Here is a 23,088-nt window from a genome sequence, read left to right as displayed (position 1 = left end):
GAGTAATGCCGAACTTTAACGCAATTAGTTCAGAACCTTTAGAAAGGATTAAAGGTACCTAATTTGATTTTGAAAAGACCTCCGGCTTTCATCATTGAAAATTGAGAACGTGAAAGTAGCTTTTTCTTACTTGTTTTACTAAAATCTATGTTGAATATATTAAAAGCAATGTTTAGTATTATAATTCTCATGAAAGTGATGTAATTTTCTAAGTTTCTGCAGTTCTTCAAGCTTTTCTTGAGCAATTGACAATTTAGTATTCATACTGTAAAGCCTCCCTTATTATTCTGAGGGATGAACTTGACAACATGCTAATGCAACAGTTTACGTTAACCATACATATCAGGAGCTATTTTGCCATGTATTGGACAGTTTTCTTAAGTTGATCGAATACGACTTGCGTAAGATGCAAATAAAAGAAGCTAAGACAAACGCTAGACCCATTTAACCATTGCTAGGCGTCAGGTGCACACCTGAGCCCACGAAGAGCTGCTCTTAAAGGTGTTGTTGGTGGCGCAGTTATTGGCACATCACTGCTGTGTAGCTGGCCTTGCCGTTAGCAGTAACTTCTTCGTGATTGCAGCGAATTCACAGCCGCGATTGTTGCAGAAGTCTACGGTCGTTTTGTCTCTTACGTGAAGCTTTTTTATTCTCACTTTAGTTGTGCCTTGCAGCTTGGTTGGCCGCAGTCGGGCTTTGGCGTGAGATGCTGTATTACTCCCGTCTAGTCGGCATCGGCGTTGTTATTGCTGTATTTGCCAATCTCGAACTGGTCTTTTCGTTTCGTTGGGGCAGGTTTATGTCCCTCCAGCAGCAACAACAGTAACACTAACACCATCAATTGGCCACCTTGTTGTTGGCCCGATTACTGAGCCGGCCGAAGCGACGACTAGTATGTGCACATCGCCAGCGATGTTGGAAGACGATGACGACGATGATGCTGGCAGTATTGGTAATTCCAACAACAACAACGAACGTCTGGCAATAACGACGATGTTGCAGCTGAAAACATAAATGCAGTGAGGCAACTCTGGCTGCCACACGGCACCTCAGACACCGCTGCGCTGTGTTGGATGCTTCGCTTGATGAGATGAGTGGCGACCATGTTTCCTGATGCGAGGCGGATAGTTTATCGCCAATTTTCATGCCGTGCAGAGGTGAACGCGGAAAAAGGCGTTCAAATTAAAACGCACTGCACAGTGTAGGGAAACCTCTAATTGTGAGAACGGCTGGCTCGCTTGTATATTAGTAGTAGCAATGGGTATTCCGTCGGCAAGTGGATTCGTTAAATCGTTTCATTCGCTGATTGTGTGCCTCTGGCAAATCGGCGGTCTATGACGCTCTCGCACGCATGATTATTAAAGCCGGAGGCTATATGTGCGAACATATGTCGTACAACATACTAGCATATATATATATACATACGCATAAGTGAAACAATACGGTTCGCCATTCAGATTGTTTGAGTGCAGTGAATTCCGACACAAATCTCGGCGCAAAATAGTTGTCAAAATTGTGCCGTCTTTAAAGTGATGATTCATATCAGCCGAAACAAGTGAAAGTGAAAATCAGAAATACATACATATATTTTATATAACTAATAAATTTGGTGTAGCGAATGTAAGAATTTTGAAAAACGTGCAGTGCAATGAATTAAGCTCTACACATTCGTACATAGTTTTCAATTAAATTCAAAGTATAAGTGATTGACTACGATTTCTCGTGCAATGGATCATCCAAGTAGCGGTTTTGTCGCATCGCCATGGGCAGCGGTATTGGGCCATCACGCTATGGCAGCAACGGCTGCAAGCGCCGATGCGGGATTCGCGGCAGCAGCAGCGGCACATGTCCAGAACGTGGCGGCAGTAGCTCAACATCACCATCACCACCCACACCACCATCAGATCGCCGCTGCTGCTCATCACCACTCGCACCACCATCCACATCATCACGGCCACACACACCACTCGCACCACACACATCACTCTCACCACCTCAATCCGACGGCCATGCCCATGGACTTACACGTACCACAAGGATTTCCATATTACAGGTACTCCTATTTACACAAATCCGTTTGTGGTTATCGTTTTCGAAGCATTTTATTTGTAGATAATTGCGTCACTTGAAAATCGGTAATCCAATGTTTCATGTAGAAAAGTCTGAGTCTGTTCTTACTTTAATGATGCAAAGCGTTGTTCTTGGCTAGTTCTGTTATCAGTTGTTTTTGTTGAGGGATTGAACAAACGAACTTTTCTTTAGAATAGCAGAACATTATTCAATTAAAAGAGAGTTCGCAACTCACAAAAAAACTGATCAAAAAGCGAGTTCTGAATAGAGACATATGTATACAGTTATTGATTCTAGATACAAGTGGTGGGACAATCAGCAAAGCTAAAAGCAAAGAAGCAAGCAAAAAAGACAAATTGTTGTTACAAAGCTTTAAAGCCTGAAGTTGACGTTTTTCACTGACGTTTTGTGGATTTTATAAAAACTTGCTTTTGACATTTTGTGAGTTTAATAAAAACTTGCCTGGTGTTGTCACCAAATGAAACAAGAATCAAGTTTAGTTCGGACGCTAAAAGTGAAGTGACTACAAAAGTGTGTACGCCGAACAGTTACGATACATAAAAGTCAGCATGACGAATATTCGGAAACAATTTGATTGGCGTAAAAGCATGGGGAATCTAAAATGTGGACTCTACACCTTCAACTTCTTAACAAATCTGAATGGCTCTCTAATACCATGTTCAGGCCGAAAATTTAAAAGATTAGATTATATTTAAGCATTTCATAACACAAGAGTGTTCTCACTGCCGTTAGAAAGGTCAAAACAGCTGTTATTGTCATTCAAGAACTCACATCGCTTAATATTTATCAAAAGAAAAGATTGTCATATAGTATTTTGAAATAAAAAGACGTCTTTTTTTTAATATTTTCCATATAATAGAAATAATGGATACATTTTTTCATTTGTTAAGTCGATTTTCAGATGAAATTAGATTCATTGCTTTAAAAAAAATTTGTTTGTTTACATTTTTTTCCCTTTGTAGTGTCTAAAATAGCTGTGATAATGTAACAGATTTCCAGTGCTTACAAGTAGATTGCGCAAAATCAGAGTCGCACAGAGAGATTTAGCGTGGATCAGTTTCAAATCATTTCAATAAAGTGATTTGGAACTGTCATTTTTGCCTGGCGAAATCTTGATAAATTTTTAAGATTAGTGGGATAATCCATTCAACAGCCGAAATCGTGTGATTAATGTCGGTCTGAACATGGTATAAAAACGATTCCATTTAGTAGAAATAGTCTTTCGGTTTCCAGTAGAGCAATAGTGATAGCGTGTATGTCAAGTTATGATGATTACAAACACGCTAAGGAACAAGCTCATTAAGCTCCATTCTCAATAAATAATATAAGTAACCAGCAATAGCTAGTTGTACATGTCTATCTATCAAAATCATAGGAATTCAAACATTATTATAATAATTTGAATGAGAATATAAGTGGTTCAGCGTTATGCTTAGATATAATACTTTGTGACAAAAAAGTACCAGGAGATTCCTTCAGCGAATTTTGATTTGTCTCATCGCTTGTCTGAAAACGGGTTCCATTCCGCTGATTGTTGACTTGCTTGCATGTCAAACTCATAGACTCATGTCTCATCAGCAGCTATAATACTCTGCATGAATGTCGGATCGGAATTCGCACGAACAAGCATGCCCAAAGAGACGTATTTACGGTACTTTTTTTGAAAAAAATTCAGCTTTTTATGGGCGAGTCGAGTAAGAATCCGAGCTCTCTTGCCATCTCTCTAACACTTACCTGACGATTTTATGGCAGCATATCCTTCACTTTTTCAATAGTTTCAGCAGCTGAAGAGGTTGAAGGTCGTCCCGAACTAGGCATGTTTTCAACAATCTCTGGACCGTCTTTGAGGGCTTTGTACCACACGTAGGCTTGTTTTTGATAAAACTGAATCACAGTAAGCCTTTTCCAACAATTTAATATTCATAATAAACAACAACTAGTTCATATATATACTATACTATCACAATTTATATCAGTTAAAGACACTTCTTGAAGTTAGCAACAATTTTTATTAAAAACCTTGCCAATAAACTGAAAATGTGACATTCAACATATCTGGTACAAATTCATTCTGAGGATCATATTATGCTAACTGCAACATTCATGTTTAATGAAATTGAAATATAAATTGTGGAATGGAGGCTGGCGGAAGTTATTGACCGATTTCTCACATTCCTTGTTCCAAATCAAATTTTCAGAACGATTGTTCAGCGGGCAGAGGGTAGAATTTGCCTGCAGTAAGGTATACATGTCGTAAGAGACGACTAAAATCCAAAATGTACTATATTTCAGCTTAGTCTTGTCAAATATAGTGTTCAAATACTCAGCGAGAACTGATACGAGCAGTACAGAGTTTGAATGAGTTTTCCTCTAATGAAAAAACGTTTGAAGTTAAACGACAAATGTCACCAGTCATTGAGTTTGATGGGTGCTCCAACTAGTAGTAGCAAAAGCTACAAGGTCTGGCCGGAGACTTAAATCTGGTACCACGAAGAGCAGTTAGCCATTGGAGTTCTCTCCAATCTGCTCATTTGGCGTGTCTCTTTGGGGAGACGGCCACGGTTTAAACCTAAAGGAAGGTAGAAAAATTCAATTTAGTGTGGAGTCGCACTGCGGCCGGGTGGCGGACCCACAGCACGGCAAAGGTTTTAGATCGGCCTCAAACCCGACCAAGGTGGAAAAGATGTCACCCGACCCGACCAATTGGAACCAAAAAATACTTGCAAAAAAATGTATTATCTGGGTCGGTGATCAGGGCATTATTTTGATCCATGTACACCATAAGGTTGGGCCGTCGACGTCAGGCACTCACGTAAATCACAACGATGGTTTACTACCGATATACTCAGTGTATGGAGGTACGTTTGGGCCAATATTATGCCTTTTTGTCACATAATTTTATGAATATTCTTTCTTCGCGTATAAAGTTATTCACTATATGACATTGACATAAAGCCGGAGACAGATTATTTCTGAAGCATAGTAATTTAAGAAATGTTATGTGGAAAGTAGATTAGATTGTTGGCCCATTTACGGTTTAAAACTGACATAACAAGAATAAAATAGTCATGGGAATATTTCGTTTGAAATCAGTAAAGTATGTTTGATATAAAAATTCACTTTAAAGTCAGCTAAACCAATTGTATACAATTATATGTATGTATGTTTAACTTATCTCCATCATAAAAAATTTAGAGTTCTGGCGTTTCCGGTGAAAAATTTAACGAATTTTAGGAAATTTTCAAAAAAAAATTGAAATATGGAAGAGTATTTTATAAAATCTTCAAAAAAAAATGATGGTATGGAAGATGAAATTTTCAAAAAAAATTATCATATGGAAGATGGACATGGATATTACAGCAGTTTGGTTATTTTAACATGGTTATGTATCTCACGTATACCACGCCCCCACCCAAAGATTTGTTATACTAAGTATTTGTGCCGGTAGCAAATTCTAAAATTCTGACAAACTAGATATCTATATTTTTACACATGCCAGCGATAGGACTCATACAGACAAACATGCATAGAGTATTTTTTTCATTCATTCTCATCATTTTGGTTAATCGACCTATCATCCCATAATTGTGCATACATGAATTCAGCAAGGGAATTCCATGACAGCTCTGTTATTATACATACATATAAAGATCTAAATGTTTGCGCCTAAACAGATCATAACCTATGAAAACTAACCAAGTGATTATAAAAATTTTCAACAATGTGTAAAAACATTGACAATTTTCCTATATATGTACATATATTGCAAATATTCGGTTTAACTATAATAAAAAAGTCATTTTAACTATAAAAGAAACATCGTTACCTATATTTAAGACAAAACTGCTAAAGTCCAGTTTCTAAAAAAAAAAATAAGTTAAATGAATAATTCTGCAGAATTGGAATTGACACTAACGAGGGACTTAAATGTTCGTAAAAATTCATTAGGTAAAATTCTTAAGATCTCTAGTTTGTTGGTAGATACAAAAGGAAAGTCTTTCTAGTATTAAGTAGAACTCGAGTAATAGGTTAGATCTAGCATTGAAAATGCGCCGAACGAGGACAGGCAAACGAATCGGTTGTTGATTGGATCGTTGTTGTAAATCTAGCTGAGTGAGCACTTTATCGTTATTACTTCAACAATTTATTATATTTTAACATGGTCAGCAGCTAGACCGCGCACACAAAGCTTTAACTCATCGATCGCAATTGAAAGAGAATCCAATGATCAGCACTTGCACCAAACACCAAACACATCGCCAACATCCATCCAACCGTCGATTCATACTTGGCGGTACATAATAAAAGTCTATCAGGATTTTTCAATTATATCGAAATAGCGTTATCCGTACTTGCATCGCGTCAGAACGCATAATTACTATAATCACCTGAGTTATTACCTCGACGAATGTTGCTGCAAATCGAATTTACCATCGCCCGCTGACCACCGCCGTTCGCCGTTCGACGTCCGTCGCCAACCATTCACTACGTCGTGGCTTTACATTTGAACAGGAAGAATACGAGTGCTCACTTCAAAGCGAAGAGTGCAAAAAGGCAAAAAACAAATATAAAGGCATTATATTTAAAAATAAATATGTATGGATAAGCTGGCAATGCCTTATGGTTCATATTCGGCGGGAATTCGCGACTTCAAGTTGCATTTCGCCTCCCCTTCACCCTTTATCCTTCAACGTCGATTATAGCCATTTGATGAGTGTTTCACTTACCGCACACTGATACGATTTCAAAATCGGCTAAACTCAGAAATCGAATAACAGTGAAAATGTATTTTAAGTTTTTATTTCGATATAAGTACATACATATGTACATACTTCATTTGGATGTACTTTTGTATATCCACATTTTATTATGGTGTAATATTCGACATTATTTCTTGTTGTTATTATCACTTATTAAAATTCGAATGCAAACAAACACATGTTCATACATGTGTATGCATGCGGCGTGCAAGTTCAATTCAACTACATCGCTCTTTCAACATAACCGAAGCAGCCGGCTGGGTCATCTCGTCAACAGGCGACGATTCCATCTTCGGCACTTTGATGAACAGCCTAATTTAAGTGAAGTAGTTGCGCACACCCACACAAACAAATATTACAATGTCAAAAGTGTATATGCACAGTTGTATGTGCAAGCAGCTAGCTATATTAAGAACGATTGTGAAATTATGGCGCGAATGGGAGGATCTCCGTACTGTGCTGTGAGACCCAAACTACTTACTACACCATGCCATATAAAATGCGAATCACAATTTCCACAATTTATTTTCGAACGTGATTGGTGAGTGGCTAATAAAACGACAACAGCAGAAGGCAGCAAAAACGATGTTCTCGGCTATGCAAAGCAATGACCAAAACGAAATAAATAAATGCGGCGAAATTGCAGAACGCATAAGCAGACGGCAAGAGGCATAAACGCAAAATTAAAAAAAAAAAAATAATAATAAAATAAAATTCAGCCAAAAGTGATATAAAATGCAAGAAATTATGATGAAGATGCTCGCAATAATGATGATGATAGCGGCATGCTGAAGCAATTGCTTTGAGTTGGAAGTGATGAGAATTGCGGCGCTGGAAAACAAAGCGAAGCAGCTTCGTAAAGACGGCAGTGACTGCAGAGCGGGCGCTGCAAATCGGGCAAAAGGCAAAAGTCAACGCTGGCTTTGAAGTGGAAGTGCTGAGTGCACACCCCTTGAATGCGATTCACTTCACACAATCAGCCATCTACATTCACTGTTGATTTGGCCAGTCAGGTGAGCAGCAATTGGGTTGCGAACCTCTTAGCTGATTCTTCTTTCTTATACTTTTTATAGCAATTGTTGCCGTTCGTTGCGTTACCGTGCTGCTAGTGTTATCGCCGTTGAGTAACTGCAGCGCTTCAGTAAAATCGCTGCTAATTCGTTCCACGGCTGCAATGTGCGCTTTACAACCCATAACCGACATATTACTTCAACAATAAAATGGATAAAATTCACCGCCATTGCCTTGAATCTTCGTGAACGTACATATGTACATACATATATGCACATTGCTATGTTGTGGCTTAAATTGTGTGCACCAGCTTGACCAGCCAGCAGCCTTACTTGGATGCGCGCAAAAAGGGTGGCTGCAGTACACGCCGCCATTAATTTCCACAAATATGTTAACAGGTTTGCATTATTGCAACACCATCGCTGTGATATTCTTATCAGGCAAACTCATTGATTTCAAATGCATTTCAATCATCCAAATCTCTGCCCAGAGCTCATCGCAGCACCTGCAGACGCAGTAACGCCATTTTATAAAGTTCGAGTGTCTGCGTACGGAGGATTCTGACAACTGACGTTGCCGCAGATTCAATTAAGTTATGCAAATTGGATGTTTCTGCCACTGCACACCGCCACCATGCATCCAATCGAATTCAAAACATTGCACCCTCACTCCAATGCCGTGCCGCCAACAAGCGCGTTTGTACGCTGCTGAAGTTCTCGTTACGTTGTTATTATTGTATTGTTGCAATTGTTGTTCTTTTCAATGTTTTTGGTTATACTATATTCTATATAATTTTGATGATTATTTGATGATGTCGAAGATGTTCACACAGCCTGCAGCCGAAAACTCATTACAAGGCACTGGCATCACAACCCAGATGGACACATCCTTATGGTCGGCGAAGTCAAAGCGAAATAACATGGTAGTTTGTGTCGACAAGTCAAACTCTAAAATTTACACAATCTTGATTAAGTTTAAGCGGCAGCGGGTCTAACAACCACATCAAGCCTTCAGTGGTAACTTCACTCCGTTTCATTTCTCACCGCCACAATCACTGACACAGTGCATGGTACTCCGCGTGTGCAGTGCTACCGTCCGGCTGTAGGCTAATTTCTGCGGCAGCTCATAGAAGCGGTTCCAACGCCGCAAAGGGCCGCATCAAATTGCAAACACACACTTACAGTAAGCAGCCCCTTTGACACACTATTACATGTCGTGAATTGAATTGTGAGCATGTGTGCGTTTGTGTTGCAGTACGCATGCGCAGGCTCACTTGCACAGCCATACGTTAAGTGCAAAAGTACAAATACCTGCTTGGAATATGTAATGCAGCGCAAATCATAAAGCGCATTTACAAGTGCTTATAATGCATATCCAACTCAGTTATACTCGCATACGTATGTATGTACATATGTATGTATTTAAGTATGTAGAGAGCGGTAATACACCATCTGGACAACGACGCCATTCTAAGCATACAAATGCTTTATTAACTATGTATGTATATTCTATAAAGTACATAGGCTACCTGCTAACTATAAATGAATAGAATACACAAGTGATGACTTAAGCCATCGGTCTATTGGAAAAAGTAGCGACGAATAGAGAAAGACAACTACTTGTTTTGAAATCCAACTCAATTAAAACGCCAAAAAATCTTTTTCGTGTAATATTTACCGTTGGCAAGACGAAAGTTCTACGAATCTTCCACAGAAGCAATATCATCAATTCTAGTTCCTCGAGCGAAAATCTTTTTTCCAATTTTACCAATTTGTCTGCATATTTTTTGAAAACAATTAATCATTTACTTGTATAAATAGCTCTAATTAAATTATAATTGTTATAGCTTCGCTAAATCAAATGTCTGTTCAAAAAAACTTTGGCTTTCGCTGTCTTGTAAATTTTGACTGTACTTCAACGCACGGCGAACTGTACTCACAAAAGCTGTATCCTAAAACACTTATAAATATGTATGAGTGGTGAAATTTTGGGATTCTTTGTCGGTTGTTTGGGTAGAGCTCGACGCAATGGATACAACAAGTAGAAGTCATCAATGCCGGCAAACAAGGTCGCAAACCTCAAAGGGTAAATGCGCATCGGTGGCAATAAAACTCAATTCGAAACAAATCGATCCAAAGTCACTATCATCAGACAGTATTAACAATTTTCATCGAACTCGCTCCAGACTGGCATAGCAATCATCAACTAACGGCTGCACCAACACAACACTGCCAACAACACAGCCTGCAGTAGATCAATCAGTGGACAGCGGAATTCAACTTAAATCAAAACAAAAAACATATTCGTTCAACGTACTGCTACGACAACAGCTGAGTCCGAGGAACGGAACAGCGCGTAAAAAGCATGGTATAATAATATTGGCGGACAATATAAACGCCCCAATAATCTCCACTCAAAATTAAAGAGATTTTTAGTATGCTCGCACAGATGGAACAACAGCTTCGTTGCCAACATACCATGCGCTTAAGTAACTACACACATATACATACATGAGTAGTCGACAAGCAGCTACCATGGACCACTGCCGCGCAGATATGTACACACTACACATATGTATATATCGTCTCATTGGACAATAAACGCGGTTGTGCTTGTCAATTTGATCGATTTTCTAGAACGAACTCCATATTAATTTGTACCTTGGTGTAGCACTCACGTCATACCCCACGGAACAGGCAGCGATCACAAGCGAAGATAGAGAGTAGAAATGCAATGTGCCGCAACTTCATTAAAATCACCACAAATGAGAGCGTCACCTAATAAAAAATAACTACAACAAAAAATTGTTGGACACCTTCTTAATGAGCAAATTCACACTTCCAGGCGGAATATGAACATCGATAATACACATACATACATGTACTATGTACATGTGTAAGTGTGTTTTTATGATTGCAATGTTGCTTCGAGTTCACACAGCTTGGTGTTGGGCTTCTCGGTGAACGCAGCAACAATGTATGCCTGACATTTGGGCAACCAACCACACTGGAGAATTTTAAATTCTTTTTACATCAAAATGATTTGCTAAGAAATGGGTAAAATTTTGCACAAAATCTCTGCATTTTTGTGCATAGAACAACTAACTTCAATATCAGATTTTAAAAAATTTTAAATTGCATTTTGAATTATTTTGAATGATATATGTATGTATGTACATACATATGTATGTATGTACATATGTCGGGTAGATATACATATCCTATCCTGTTTGTACACTCTGCCTTTTTGAATTCAATAATCATTAAACAGATCGAATCTGATTTCTACGACATATACATATGTACATATGTATATATTATATGTATTACTATTACATTGATTAACATTTGGGCAAACGGTTACAACATCTACCATCTATTATGTTATTTTTGATCGTAACAGAGTCTGTAACGAGCGTCAATTATGTTACTTGTATTCAACATCCATAAAAATTTGATATGATGTTGTTGGGACTTTGCTGTTAAAAACTTTTTTTTTATTTACGTGCAGACATACAGCTATGTTCACTGAAATAGCAGTACAGCAAAATGAAATATGCAAAAAAAAAAAACATTATACATATATTTTTGCTTCTGCTGTACTATTATTTCAATTAACACAATGTTCAATTATTGACGAGTTGTTTTACATACGCAATATGTTTCACAGAATGTACATAGAAGTTCTGCTACTCTGTGTTGTTTTATATCGCCAAACGAATCGCACCATTGCCGCTCCCACAAAATGATATTATTATGCTTAACATAATAATTCTGATTTTGAGGCTTTAACATTTTAACTGCAATAACATTAAAACATAGTCATTTACTAAGCGCAATGTTACCTAAAATTGACGAAATGTATTGTAACACGTTCACCTCTCATATGATGATTATACATATACATATGTATGTATAGAACTGCTAAAAGTGAGAGTCTGTATTGATAATAACAGTTCATACAACGCCAAATCTGGTGAATACGGTGGTTGATCGATGGTATTCATTGCTTTTTTGGCCTTAAATTCGGTCACAACCGTACTCTTTTTGAAAAAATTCTGCTCTATCGAGACTAGTCATGCAAGAACGTGTTTCATACCCAAAATGTCATCCAAAATCATTCGAACGGACTCGCGAACTAGCTCTCTCGCCATCTCTCCAACACTTGCCTGACGATTTTCAAGCATGCTATTCTTCACTTTTTAATATTTTCATCAGTAGAAGAGGTATATTTTCAACGATCTCTCAACGTCTTGGAAAGCTTGGTATCACTCGTAGGCTTATGTTTTTAATAAAACTGAATCACCGTAACCTTCAAAGCTAATAGTAATAGCAAATATTTTCATGGAAACTAAATATAAGGTAACCTTATTTGATACCACAAATGAAGAGAATATTTTGCCAATATTCGCCTATTAACGAATGTTCAATGAATTGTAAAAAAAAATAATATTATGTTGTGGCAGCATTAAACAATCATATCAAACTAGTACAGACAGAATAGTTTTAACACTACTGGTTGATATTAGTGAATAGGCTTTTTAATCAAAGACCAACAAAAGTTAGAAACACTTTATCTTTATATGTATGTATGTAGCATTTACAGTAATGTGTGTACTTGTGTGTCGTTAGCGCGAACCTAACGATCATTAAGCGATAGCCTTTATTTATTCGTTAAGTGCATAATTAGGTATTTGACCACGGCCAATATGGCATCCTCAATAAAAAAAACTGCTGCAATTTTCCCTTTCGCGTAGTAGCCATGAAAATAGAGGTCCCAAGGCGCTTGGCAGACGACATTTCAAAATAGCTCCCTCCTTGCCCGACAACAATCTCATCGCCTAAATTCGAATGCAAAGATTGTCACGCTTGTCGTGTCGATTGTAATTATCGCCACAGCTGAAGCCCTAAAATGGGTACTTAGTTTAACATAATAATTACTAAGCCATGATGAAACAAATTAGCAGCCGGCCAAGCGTCGCTTTGATAATATGTGAACACAAATACATATTTATTTATATACCTTAACGTGTTTATACGCGCATAAACATCCCTGTAGGAATGAAATGAATTAGACAGCTCCTCTAAATTTCTCTAGTGAATGCGAGTACATAGTATAACGAAAACAAACATTGCGCAATTCAAATATTTTTGCTGAACCTACCTGAGGGTAAATTGGTATTATTAAAATACTAGACAGTAAGTCAAAGTGAATTTAAAGCAATTTTACGTATCGATGCATGGCATGATTTTACCTGCAGGGGTGCAAGAAAAACATGTTCGAATTCCTGCGAAGGCACGTGTCCAGCGCAATCGCGTAAACGACGTTGAATCACAGAAAATGTGTAGCAAACAAGGGGACAATTGCCAAATAAAGAGTGAAAAATTCTCAACCGAAGTCAGTCATAGATTGCTGGTATTAGCAGTTCCAATAAAAATTGCTGAAACAAAAGAAACAACAAGAAAATGGCGGCAAACAATGCATCCTTAACTGGGTGAGAGTGATGTTTAGACACTTGCTGATGGCTCACATCAAGTTACGAACGATCAAGTAACAAGCGGGCTCGCCGCAGCTTGTAGAATTGAGTTGGCCAATGAAGAAATGTTTAATCACTACATGCATTTGCATGGTTGTACGTGTATGATTGTGCACGCAATGCATATTTGAGTAACCCACACAAAATGTTTAAACGCTTTTGAGCACATTTTCATTGACAAAAATACTCCAAGGGCGAGCAAAAAAATGTCCCGAAAAGCTGATACACGATTGAAACGCTTCGTCTTCAAAATATTTCACAGATTCCTGAATTACTTTTTATCGGCATTATTCAGTATACTTGTACATACTCCTGTTTGAGGAATCATAATACTTTTATGAGCATTTTGAAGTTTTACAGTTAATATAGCTTTTCGCAAATATTCATAGCTCAGAAGAGCCAGTGAAAAGGACATACATACATACATATGTATTAGGGTGCTTCAAAAATAAATTTTGAATTTTTTTTCGACTCTTACCCCCTCCAATGTTAGTGATTGACAAAACAAAAATCCTCAAACCAAGCGCTGCAGCTTAACTCTAAGGGTTCGCTATTTGTTTTTTAGGTTCTTTTACATTTAACATAGAAATTTTCGTTTTTTCATTCAGACTAAAATTTCACCAATTCATTTTCGTTTCTAAAAAATAACCATCACATTTTCATACAGTTGGCTTTTCAAACTTTAAAAATTTATTCCACACTACAACAACAAGAAAGCAAATTTTATACGGATATGATAAGAAACACTATTGTCATATTTGACTTATTTTTTAAACACATTGGAGTAGTAGGTGGGATAATAACGGGTGATCCAAGCAGATATACTATGTACCTTTTCCAATAGCCTTGTTTGACAGACCACGCGTAAGTCGTGTCAGGTTTGGCATTTCATCATGGAAAGACAAACGCTTAAACAACGTTTACAAATCGTTCAATTTTATTACGAAAATTCAGGTTCTGTAAAGAATGTGTTTAGCGCACTTCGCTCAACTTATGGTCAACATAACCGACCGTACTATTCGCAACATCATCACCCATCTTGAAACCCAGCATTCATTATTGGAGAATATTCGACCGAATAGACCACGTCCAGCACGCAGTGAAAAGAATATAGCAACTGTAGCTGAGAGTGTACACGAAGACCGTGGAGACTCGATTTGGCGCCGTTCGCAGCAAATCGGACTAACGTGTGGAACGACTACGCGCATTTTACGGCGAGATCTTAAACTGAAAACGTACAAAATACACAATTATGTAAGAACTAAAAAGCCGCTCGACTTTCTCCACCGAAATCGCTTCGCTCTACGGGCTTGTGAAAAGTTGCAAGAAGATTCGACCTTTTTCGATCCAAATTTTGTTCAGAGATGAGGCCCATTTCTGGCTACATATGTATGCAGGTATGTAAACAAGCAAAATTGCCGCATTTGGGACGAAGAACAACCTTAAGGGATTCAAGATCTGCCATTTCATTCAAAAATCGGTTTGGTGGGGTTTGTGGACCGGTGGAATCGTCGGTCCATATTTCTTCAAAAATGATGCCGCTGAGAACGTAACCGTCAATGGCGACTGTTATTGCTCATGATAACCGACTATTTGATGCCTGAAATGAAACCTCGTGATTTCGGCGATATTTGGATTCAATAAGACGGCAACACTTCGCACACATCGCATCAATCAATGGATTTATTGTGAAAATACTTCAAGGAGCAGATAATTTCACGTTTTGGGCCGGCCGATTGGCCACCCAGATCGTATGATATCAACCCTTTTGACTTTTTCCTGTGAGGATATGTAAAGTCTAAAGTCTATGCGGATAATCCCGCTTTGATTTGGTCTTGAAACAAAACATCACGCCTGTCATTCGCCAGTTATCAGTCGAAATGCTCGAACGACTCATCGAAAATTGAAGTCAACGGATGGACAAATAATATGGATGGACAAATAATAAATTCCAAACGTTCTTTTGAATGATAATAAACATTTGCCATTAAATTTAAAGTTGCTGTGTTCTTTCTTTCAAAAAGTAGGGAAAATCGATATGTATTACCCTTTCGTCTCCTCGTCGCTCTCATCGTCGCCTATAAACCAAGAGTTGCCGCAACAAAAGTTGCCTCGTGTGATAAGGCTCTTACCAGTCGAAATGGATCACCCTATCTTTGATAAAATTTATAAAGTATTAAAAGCACGTCTGTAGGGAGAGGCACCACCCTTTTTACCACAGAGCCCGGTTTTTCACTCAGCGGCCCTACTTAGATAGAGTTTTACTTACTTCTTGTTTAACTATACAGAAATGAAAAATGAATGCTAGTTCGTTGCAACTATCTTTCATGTTTATCCATATTTATTAGCCATCGCCTCCAGCATTAATGCTTATTATTATATTATATAAACGGTCTTAAATGTTTTGTAACATATGTTATTACATATGTATATCGATTCGTTAAATTTATAAATCCAATGTCTTAGTCATTGAAAAAACAAATAACCAAATGTTGTCTTTTTGCAGATATCGCGACGATGCTCTTTGCTGGGGTGATAGGTAAGCATTTATTTACATTTAGAGATTACCTACTCGGCTTCCAACTACTACATTGATATACAAGTACATACATATGTATGTATAGTCAAATCATATTTTACGAAAAATTCATTCATCCATTAATTATAACGTCTTTTGTAGAAAATCGATGGAAGAAATTGGAGCCGCACAATCTTCGGTAAATGCAAGGTAATAAAGAGCTACATATGTATATTCATATAAATTTAGTATAAAATAATTGAAATAAATATTTCACACTACTGAAAATTAGTATTTCTAAATATATTTTTAGAATACAAAAAGAAGATGAAATAGTTGTAAGTAATAGTACAAATGCAGTAGTTAGGGGGTGTTTCATCACACCATGGCAAAGGCAATGGTAGGCTGAAATTTAAGAATTTTCTGTGGGCGTGACATACGAAAAAGCAAAGCTCGACACACTACACAATACAAGTTTATAATTAATTTGTTCGCAATGACAACTTAGAGACACACTCCACTGTTATTACCGTCGACTCAATATCCATACCGTGGTTGTAGACATTGTCACCTCGCTCATGATGGAAATATCTACCACGGTGTTTTACTGAACATTTATGATTTTCACCATTAAGCACTAATAATACATTCATCCATGCATACATACATATAAGCCGGTGTTTGTGTGTTCTTTGCCTCGGTGTCTTTTAAAGCGTCCTGCTGAATTTGTTAACATAAAATTATTAGCCCATCTTGACGGACGTCTTTTGCGGCTTAGGTGACATTTATACAGCGTGTTTTTCTGTGACGCTGTTGTCAGCACATCGTTTCTGCTTCGCAACGTCAATAATGACGACAAGCAATTCGCGGCGATATCCGAGGCTGTGGATGCTGCAACAACAATCGTCGGTAACTTAGTTTAGTACTTAATGCGAATTACAGTAGAAAAAGTACAAATATCGGACTAATTGGATTTATCTTGTGACTGCTCATTTAAAGTCGACAGACTTACACACACACATGCGTACATGTACATACATATGTATAAATTTGTATTTCATAGTTTTAAACTAATTTATACGCACATCCATTAATTAATGCCAAATAGGAATCGTAGTGATATGTTTATACATACAAACATACATACATATATGTATTTACGTTTAACTGTAAGCCGCTACCTGAGACTAGAGAAGGGCGAAAGATCTAAGCTCGTAAGGAAAATGCAGATTTTTGCAGTCCATATTCTGAAAATATAAGTAAAAAATTTATTTCCAAATGTTTGAATATTTCGCATTTTTTTTCTCTCCAGAAAATGTGAATTCAATTCATTTGTGTCAAATTCTACACTTTCTGCACAGGCGGATCCAGAAACAGTTTGTTTTTTTTTTGGAAATAAATATTTACTTGAAACTTGAAGATTATTACATTAAATATAGTAGTCTTCATACAGTTTAATATCATGGTGGAAAAATTTCAAATCGACGTTCTAATAACAAATCCTACTAAATAGAGAAAACACATTAAAAATCGTAGTAGTACGGAGTTCGTACATTTCGTGTATTGAATAGAAAAGTTTCACAAATCAAAACGATGTGGGCCAAGTTTTGAAAATCTTTCGCAAACTTCTTCTGCGTTGATTCTCATGATGCGTGTGCAGAAGCGCCAGACCGATAAATATATCATAAAGCATGTTCGTCCTCAGCCACGTTTTCAATCAGCGAAGTGTCGAAAAAGAGCACTCAGAGCTCGCAATTGTCACAGGAAGTGTGCAGAATATGCCAAGAAAACTATGAATTATGAGGTATAGGTCTACAACGGAGTTCTTCAACGTTTCGAATGCAGAAGTCGTTAACTTGTTGTCTTTTAACTTTTGCTTCTGCCCCCATGGACACTGCCAGTGATCAAGTTCAGCTTTGAGCATCAATCGTCGCATGACGTTGTCATTATCAAAAATGCCTTTGAATCTAACTATCAAGCAGTCATTAAGGGTTTCCATTTCTTTGGTTTTCAAAGCACATACTTTTTCTGGAAGCAGCAAACTCAGTTGAACTCCATCCAATACTTCTCGAGAAAAGCGCGTCTTCAAATCTTCGCCGATTGTATCAAACAGAGAAAATGTGAAGGGGATTGAACAATCGTATTTGGTTTATATCGATCGAATAAGTTCTGAGATATGGATTTTCCCTAAATGAGGGCGGTGCCGCGCCCCTTAATCAAAATTTGACTCCTATAAAGCTTTTTAGTGCCATCTCGTAAAATTGAATGTCTCCGACGGATTTAGTTATTGATGTAATGCGCTTTTACTAGTTTTAAAACCGTTATAAGAGGATTAGGCAGGGTTATCATCCAATTTCGCCAATTTTTATACAATCGTTAAAACATTTTTTCTGCATAAATTTTGTTGATATATAGCTTTCTTAGTTTGGAAGGTATTTATATAGTTACAGGCGATAAAATAGAATCAAAGTTTCTTTTGAAGCAATGATACGAGTATAATTTTTGAAAATTTTTAAAAAAGAGGAAATGATACCATTGTCAAGTTTTATAGTCAACTTTAATTTAATAAGTGTAAATAGCGTGCCTCGTGCTTAATGACAAAATAATAGTATCAGCGAAATGGTTTCATAAACAAAAAATACTGAATTTAAAAAACGTAAAAAGTAGTTATTTAAACTTAATTAGAATATTTGTATCAATTATGTATGTATATAGAGCGGTCGAACAAAACAGTGTTCAGAGGAAAAAGGTTTGTACGTCCAAAATTTGCAATAAAACGGTCGCACATAATGGGAAATTGCAAACATATTAAATATGTCACAAAAACTTGTGCGTAATGCCTTAAAATTTCCGAAAAAAGGTTGAAAAAATAGGTCCATCACAAAAAATGCCTGCGGAAGTCAATCAAAATATTTCAAGATTGCCGTTGCGCGATCCGTTTAAGACCGCTGCAGCCAATCAACAAGAATTAGGTGCACAAATTTCTTCAAGAACGGCAAGAAGATGACTTGTGGAGAAAAATCTCTTCGGCGAGAAAATGGAAAAACGGCATAGATGCAATCGTATTCAGTTTGCAAAATTACACATAAATTAAGGTGGAGCGGATAATTAAAAAAATGGTTCGATATTCTATATTCCGAATGTAAAGGACCGTCATATACATATACGCTAAAATTGTAAATATGCTGAATGGATTTCGCCTGCAATTTGGTAATTCCAAGAAGAGAGCGACCCAAACATACTTCTGACCTTGCAGAAAAATGGTTTTCAGATCAAGGTGTTGATATCATGCCTCATGTATAAGAAGGTACTTCCTTGGCTTTAATAATATTAAATGTTTTTGATTATACCCGAACTTAGCTCTTACTAAGTTGTTTTCATTAAGTTATATCGTAAATATTCTGGATGTAGACTGATTTCACCAATTTTCAATCAATTACAACAGCAGGAGAAGGAAATATTGCGAAATAAAGTTTGCTTCAGATCGGTAAAGTAGTTTGAGAAATATGGCATTTCTCATAACAATGGCCTGTGACATTGCCGTTGTCCATTGCGTTAACTTAGAAGCATGAATGCATCTGATAACATTTTTATCGTAAAATATAAGCTTTCTGATATTATATCTATATGACATGAACAAAAAATGCAGGGATAGGCATAGATTGTCAGATCGAATTACCGATGTTCACAATTACCAATATAAATAAACGTATGTCAGTGATTTATTTAAGTTTACTATATATTGAGGTTATGTTTAATATGAGTATATATCGAAAATCTTGGTCGGGTTCAAGTGTGCACGTACAATTCTGGGCATTCACACAGAGAGAAATGTAAAAAACTTCCGAAATAATATTAAATACATACTATGTACATAGATTGGTGACAGAACAAAGTGACTTTTTTGAAGGAAAAAATTTTAAATGCGATTGTATTCAAGTATTCTTCATAAAGTTTTTTTAAAAGTTTTTAAATTTCTTTTAAAGTCAATTTAGTCGATCTATAATTACCAAGTCTTCAAGATAATTCGTTATTAAAAAGGTTATATCTAATAATTAAAAAACGAGTAAGTGACCCCGCTAAACACGAGTTAAGTTCTTACGTACGCATATTTGACCCAAACGACTCTATCCCTTACACAGGCTTACGATCGGATACATCGTCAGGTGACCAAATTATTGAACTCTGTAATACTATGATACATGTTGCGATAGTAGTAAATGGAATACAGAGGTGCATACGAACTCATCTTTTAAGAGCAATATCAGGAGCCGAAGGCGTAACTATCAGCCTCTGGGTATTCAGCGTGTTTAGAACTAGGCCGAGAAAGCATTATTAATTATAAATGTCGAATTTGAGTTATTACTATTTATTTGCATTAGGCTTTTCGAAAAATATATGTACTGAACTTAAAACAGACAATTTCTGCTCGTGAATTAATGAATTCAATACAAATCGCTTATTCAAGAAGAAACCTCATAATCCAAAATATAGCTCTTCGGTAATGGAAAGTAAACCAAATGATCCAGAAATAATAAATCGTTTTATTTCTTTGTCAGGGCTACTTTCTCAATAATTGAATTATTGTACTCTTTTAATAGAAAGACGATATCTGTACGTGGTATAAAATTGCATTTGTTAACAAAATACTATTTGGAATTTTAGTCACAACATGTCCATCAAAATAGTAAATACGAACGTTAAAACCGTTTCGATAGTATCCGTATTTACTTAAATATTCACATATAGCCATGTGTGTACGGCATACGGTATGTACATATGTATATGAACATATACATATGTACATACATATATACATATGTGTGTATATACGGAGGCACCCATACATAACATTTCATATAAATGGATACGTATGCGAGAATATATAGTAAGAGACGTGACGTGTGTATGTAAATATGTATATTCAAAGGACTGTAAATACTTTATATACACAACAAAACGCGTACATGCATATGTATGTACATGCGTACATGTTAAAAATGTATAGATTTATACAGTTCTCCCTCGATAAGTTAAACGCTGTTTGGTGGTATCAAAATAATCATCCCTACAATTTCAGTTTACAGATATCTGTTGAGCATTAACTATAAGCATATTAAGGGATATGCTATTTTGTATACTGCAAAGCTACTATTAATGTCATTTTGCCAAATTTTCCCACATTTTTACTTGATAAGTAATTCCTCTAGGAAAACTTTTGACATTCAAACTTTCAGACAAATTTTCTAAAATGAATGAAAAACAAAGAAAGCAAACTATTTATCCTTTTTTCTTTTTTATCGCATTTCTTCCCAGATAAATTAGACGATATCTTGCCTTTGAGGCCTTTTCCTGTGCATTACTGTTTATCCATGCAGTGCTTTGCATACAAATATAAAGATAAATATATAAATTACTATGAATGGATATGTGTACATATCTGTGTTCAACAAATACGAATGCAGTATGAACTTAGTACGTGTATGTGTCGGCAAAGTTATAAAAACAACAAAATATCAATAATGCAACTGAACAAAGCGAGACAGCAATAAGTGAAGTAACTGAAAAAGAGCCTTTTTCATATATGGAACTATGTGAATACTAAGTAACCACAGTAACATGACCAAATGCAAAAGTAGCCGACTAATTGTCGTGCGTGCCAGCCTATTATACCTCGAATTGTTGGTATATAACTCGAGTACTGCTACAAAGCGACAAAAATTTTCGCTCACGTAACTGCCAAAAAAGAAACTGAAGTGAAAATGTTGGTTTGTCGGGCGTGGTACCAACTGAGGTCAAAGCGGGATGGCAACACTAAATGGTTTCTTCCTTGAAATGTATATAAGACGTACACAATTTATATGTATAAGTATTAATATCCCAAGCACTAATACTGAGGGCACATAAAAACAACATAACAGATACTACGAGCATTGCGAAGATACAACAACAGTTCTTTAGTACACGTTCTTCTATAAAATAAAAAATACTTATGTATAACAAACCGTAATTTCACTTCACAGCCCCCACTTGAATACTCATGTTTAGTTGCATGTTAAAAATTTGTAAATTCATATGTATGTACTATATGTGTAGCTCTGATTGTGTGGCTCATTTTGTATGCGCTCAATGTAGAACCAACCAACGGCAGTCACGTCCCGCCCATTTACGCTCAACGCAGCACATGACCAACAACAGCAACGGAAAGAGAAAGAGATACAGCATAATGTAATGTCTAATACTGTATGTGCGAAGATATAGACTTGAGAGTCTTGCGCGGTAGTTATGGCCGTAGACTAAAGAGAGGGTAAAAAACGGACGTGCATCTTCTTCAAATAGGAATGACGAGCAGAGCGTGCAACTGCTTAAAATGCTACTGGTACAGCGAGTACATGACCGAGCAGCTAGTCAGGTGCACGACAGCGCCCACACATATTCAGATTCGAAAACATGCGCAACTTTTCCCCCTAACTACTTACATACAAATGGACAAAGACGGTTCGTATGGTTGGTAAATACATATATATGTATGTGCGCATTTGTACGTATGCACGTAGTTCAATATAATGCGATAGGTAGCGATTCACATGTTCATCAATTCAATTCCCGTTTACGCAAAAGCTTTCACACATTTCACTGCAAAACTCTACATTCTTCGAAACTTCCTTCTCGTTTTCACGAAATATTACAATTAGCAGTAATTGAAAGGATATAGACTATGAAATATACCGATGATGAGAAAAGAACCCAACAAGAGTTGAAGTAAATGTCACATACGACAACGGTTTTAGGTTGGCACTTTACGCCCTTTTCCAATTTCTCATCCAAACACTCTTATGCAGTACAATTTAAGGTACAAAGGAATGTCATCTATATGTACATATGTATGTATATGTAAGTATATGTAGGTATTTGTTGCATCCAAATAATATTTAATTTTAATTTAATTTTTAATAAAGACGGTTCCAATTATTTGTCGGGCATTATTTTATATAAATATAACCGATATAACGCACGACTGTTCTTAAAAATAAATACATACATACATATGTACATATATGAAAGTGTAAATTCATACCATGAGCGGACAAAAACCTCTATTTCAACCCCCGCAATGCTACGCTCTATCTTCCGTTCCTCTCTTTGCTCCAAACTGCGCGCTCTCTAAGCCA

General features: G+C 36.7%; 1 protein-coding gene across 2 annotated transcripts in view; it reads left to right on the top strand.

The window, feature by feature from the left end:
• Positions 1-1,727: 1,727 nt before the first annotated feature.
• The window catches only part of LOC120778071 (protein trachealess), a 37,714-nt gene continuing 16,353 nt past the window's right edge, over positions 1,728-23,088 (top strand). For both annotated transcript variants that reach the window (XM_040109762.1, XM_040109763.1), the window contains exons 1-3: positions 1,728-2,053; positions 15,905-15,937; positions 16,079-16,126. In XM_040109762.1, the coding sequence (XP_039965696.1) occupies positions 1,728-2,053; positions 15,905-15,937; positions 16,079-16,126 (407 nt within the window). The remainder of the gene's footprint in view (positions 2,054-15,904; positions 15,938-16,078; positions 16,127-23,088) is intronic.

The sequence above is a fragment of the Bactrocera tryoni genome, chromosome 5 (assembly GCF_016617805.1).
Source record: "Bactrocera tryoni isolate S06 chromosome 5, CSIRO_BtryS06_freeze2, whole genome shotgun sequence".
NCBI classification, from domain to species: Eukaryota; Metazoa; Arthropoda; class Insecta; order Diptera; family Tephritidae; genus Bactrocera; species Bactrocera tryoni.
This window is presented reverse-complemented; position numbering and strand designations above follow the sequence as displayed.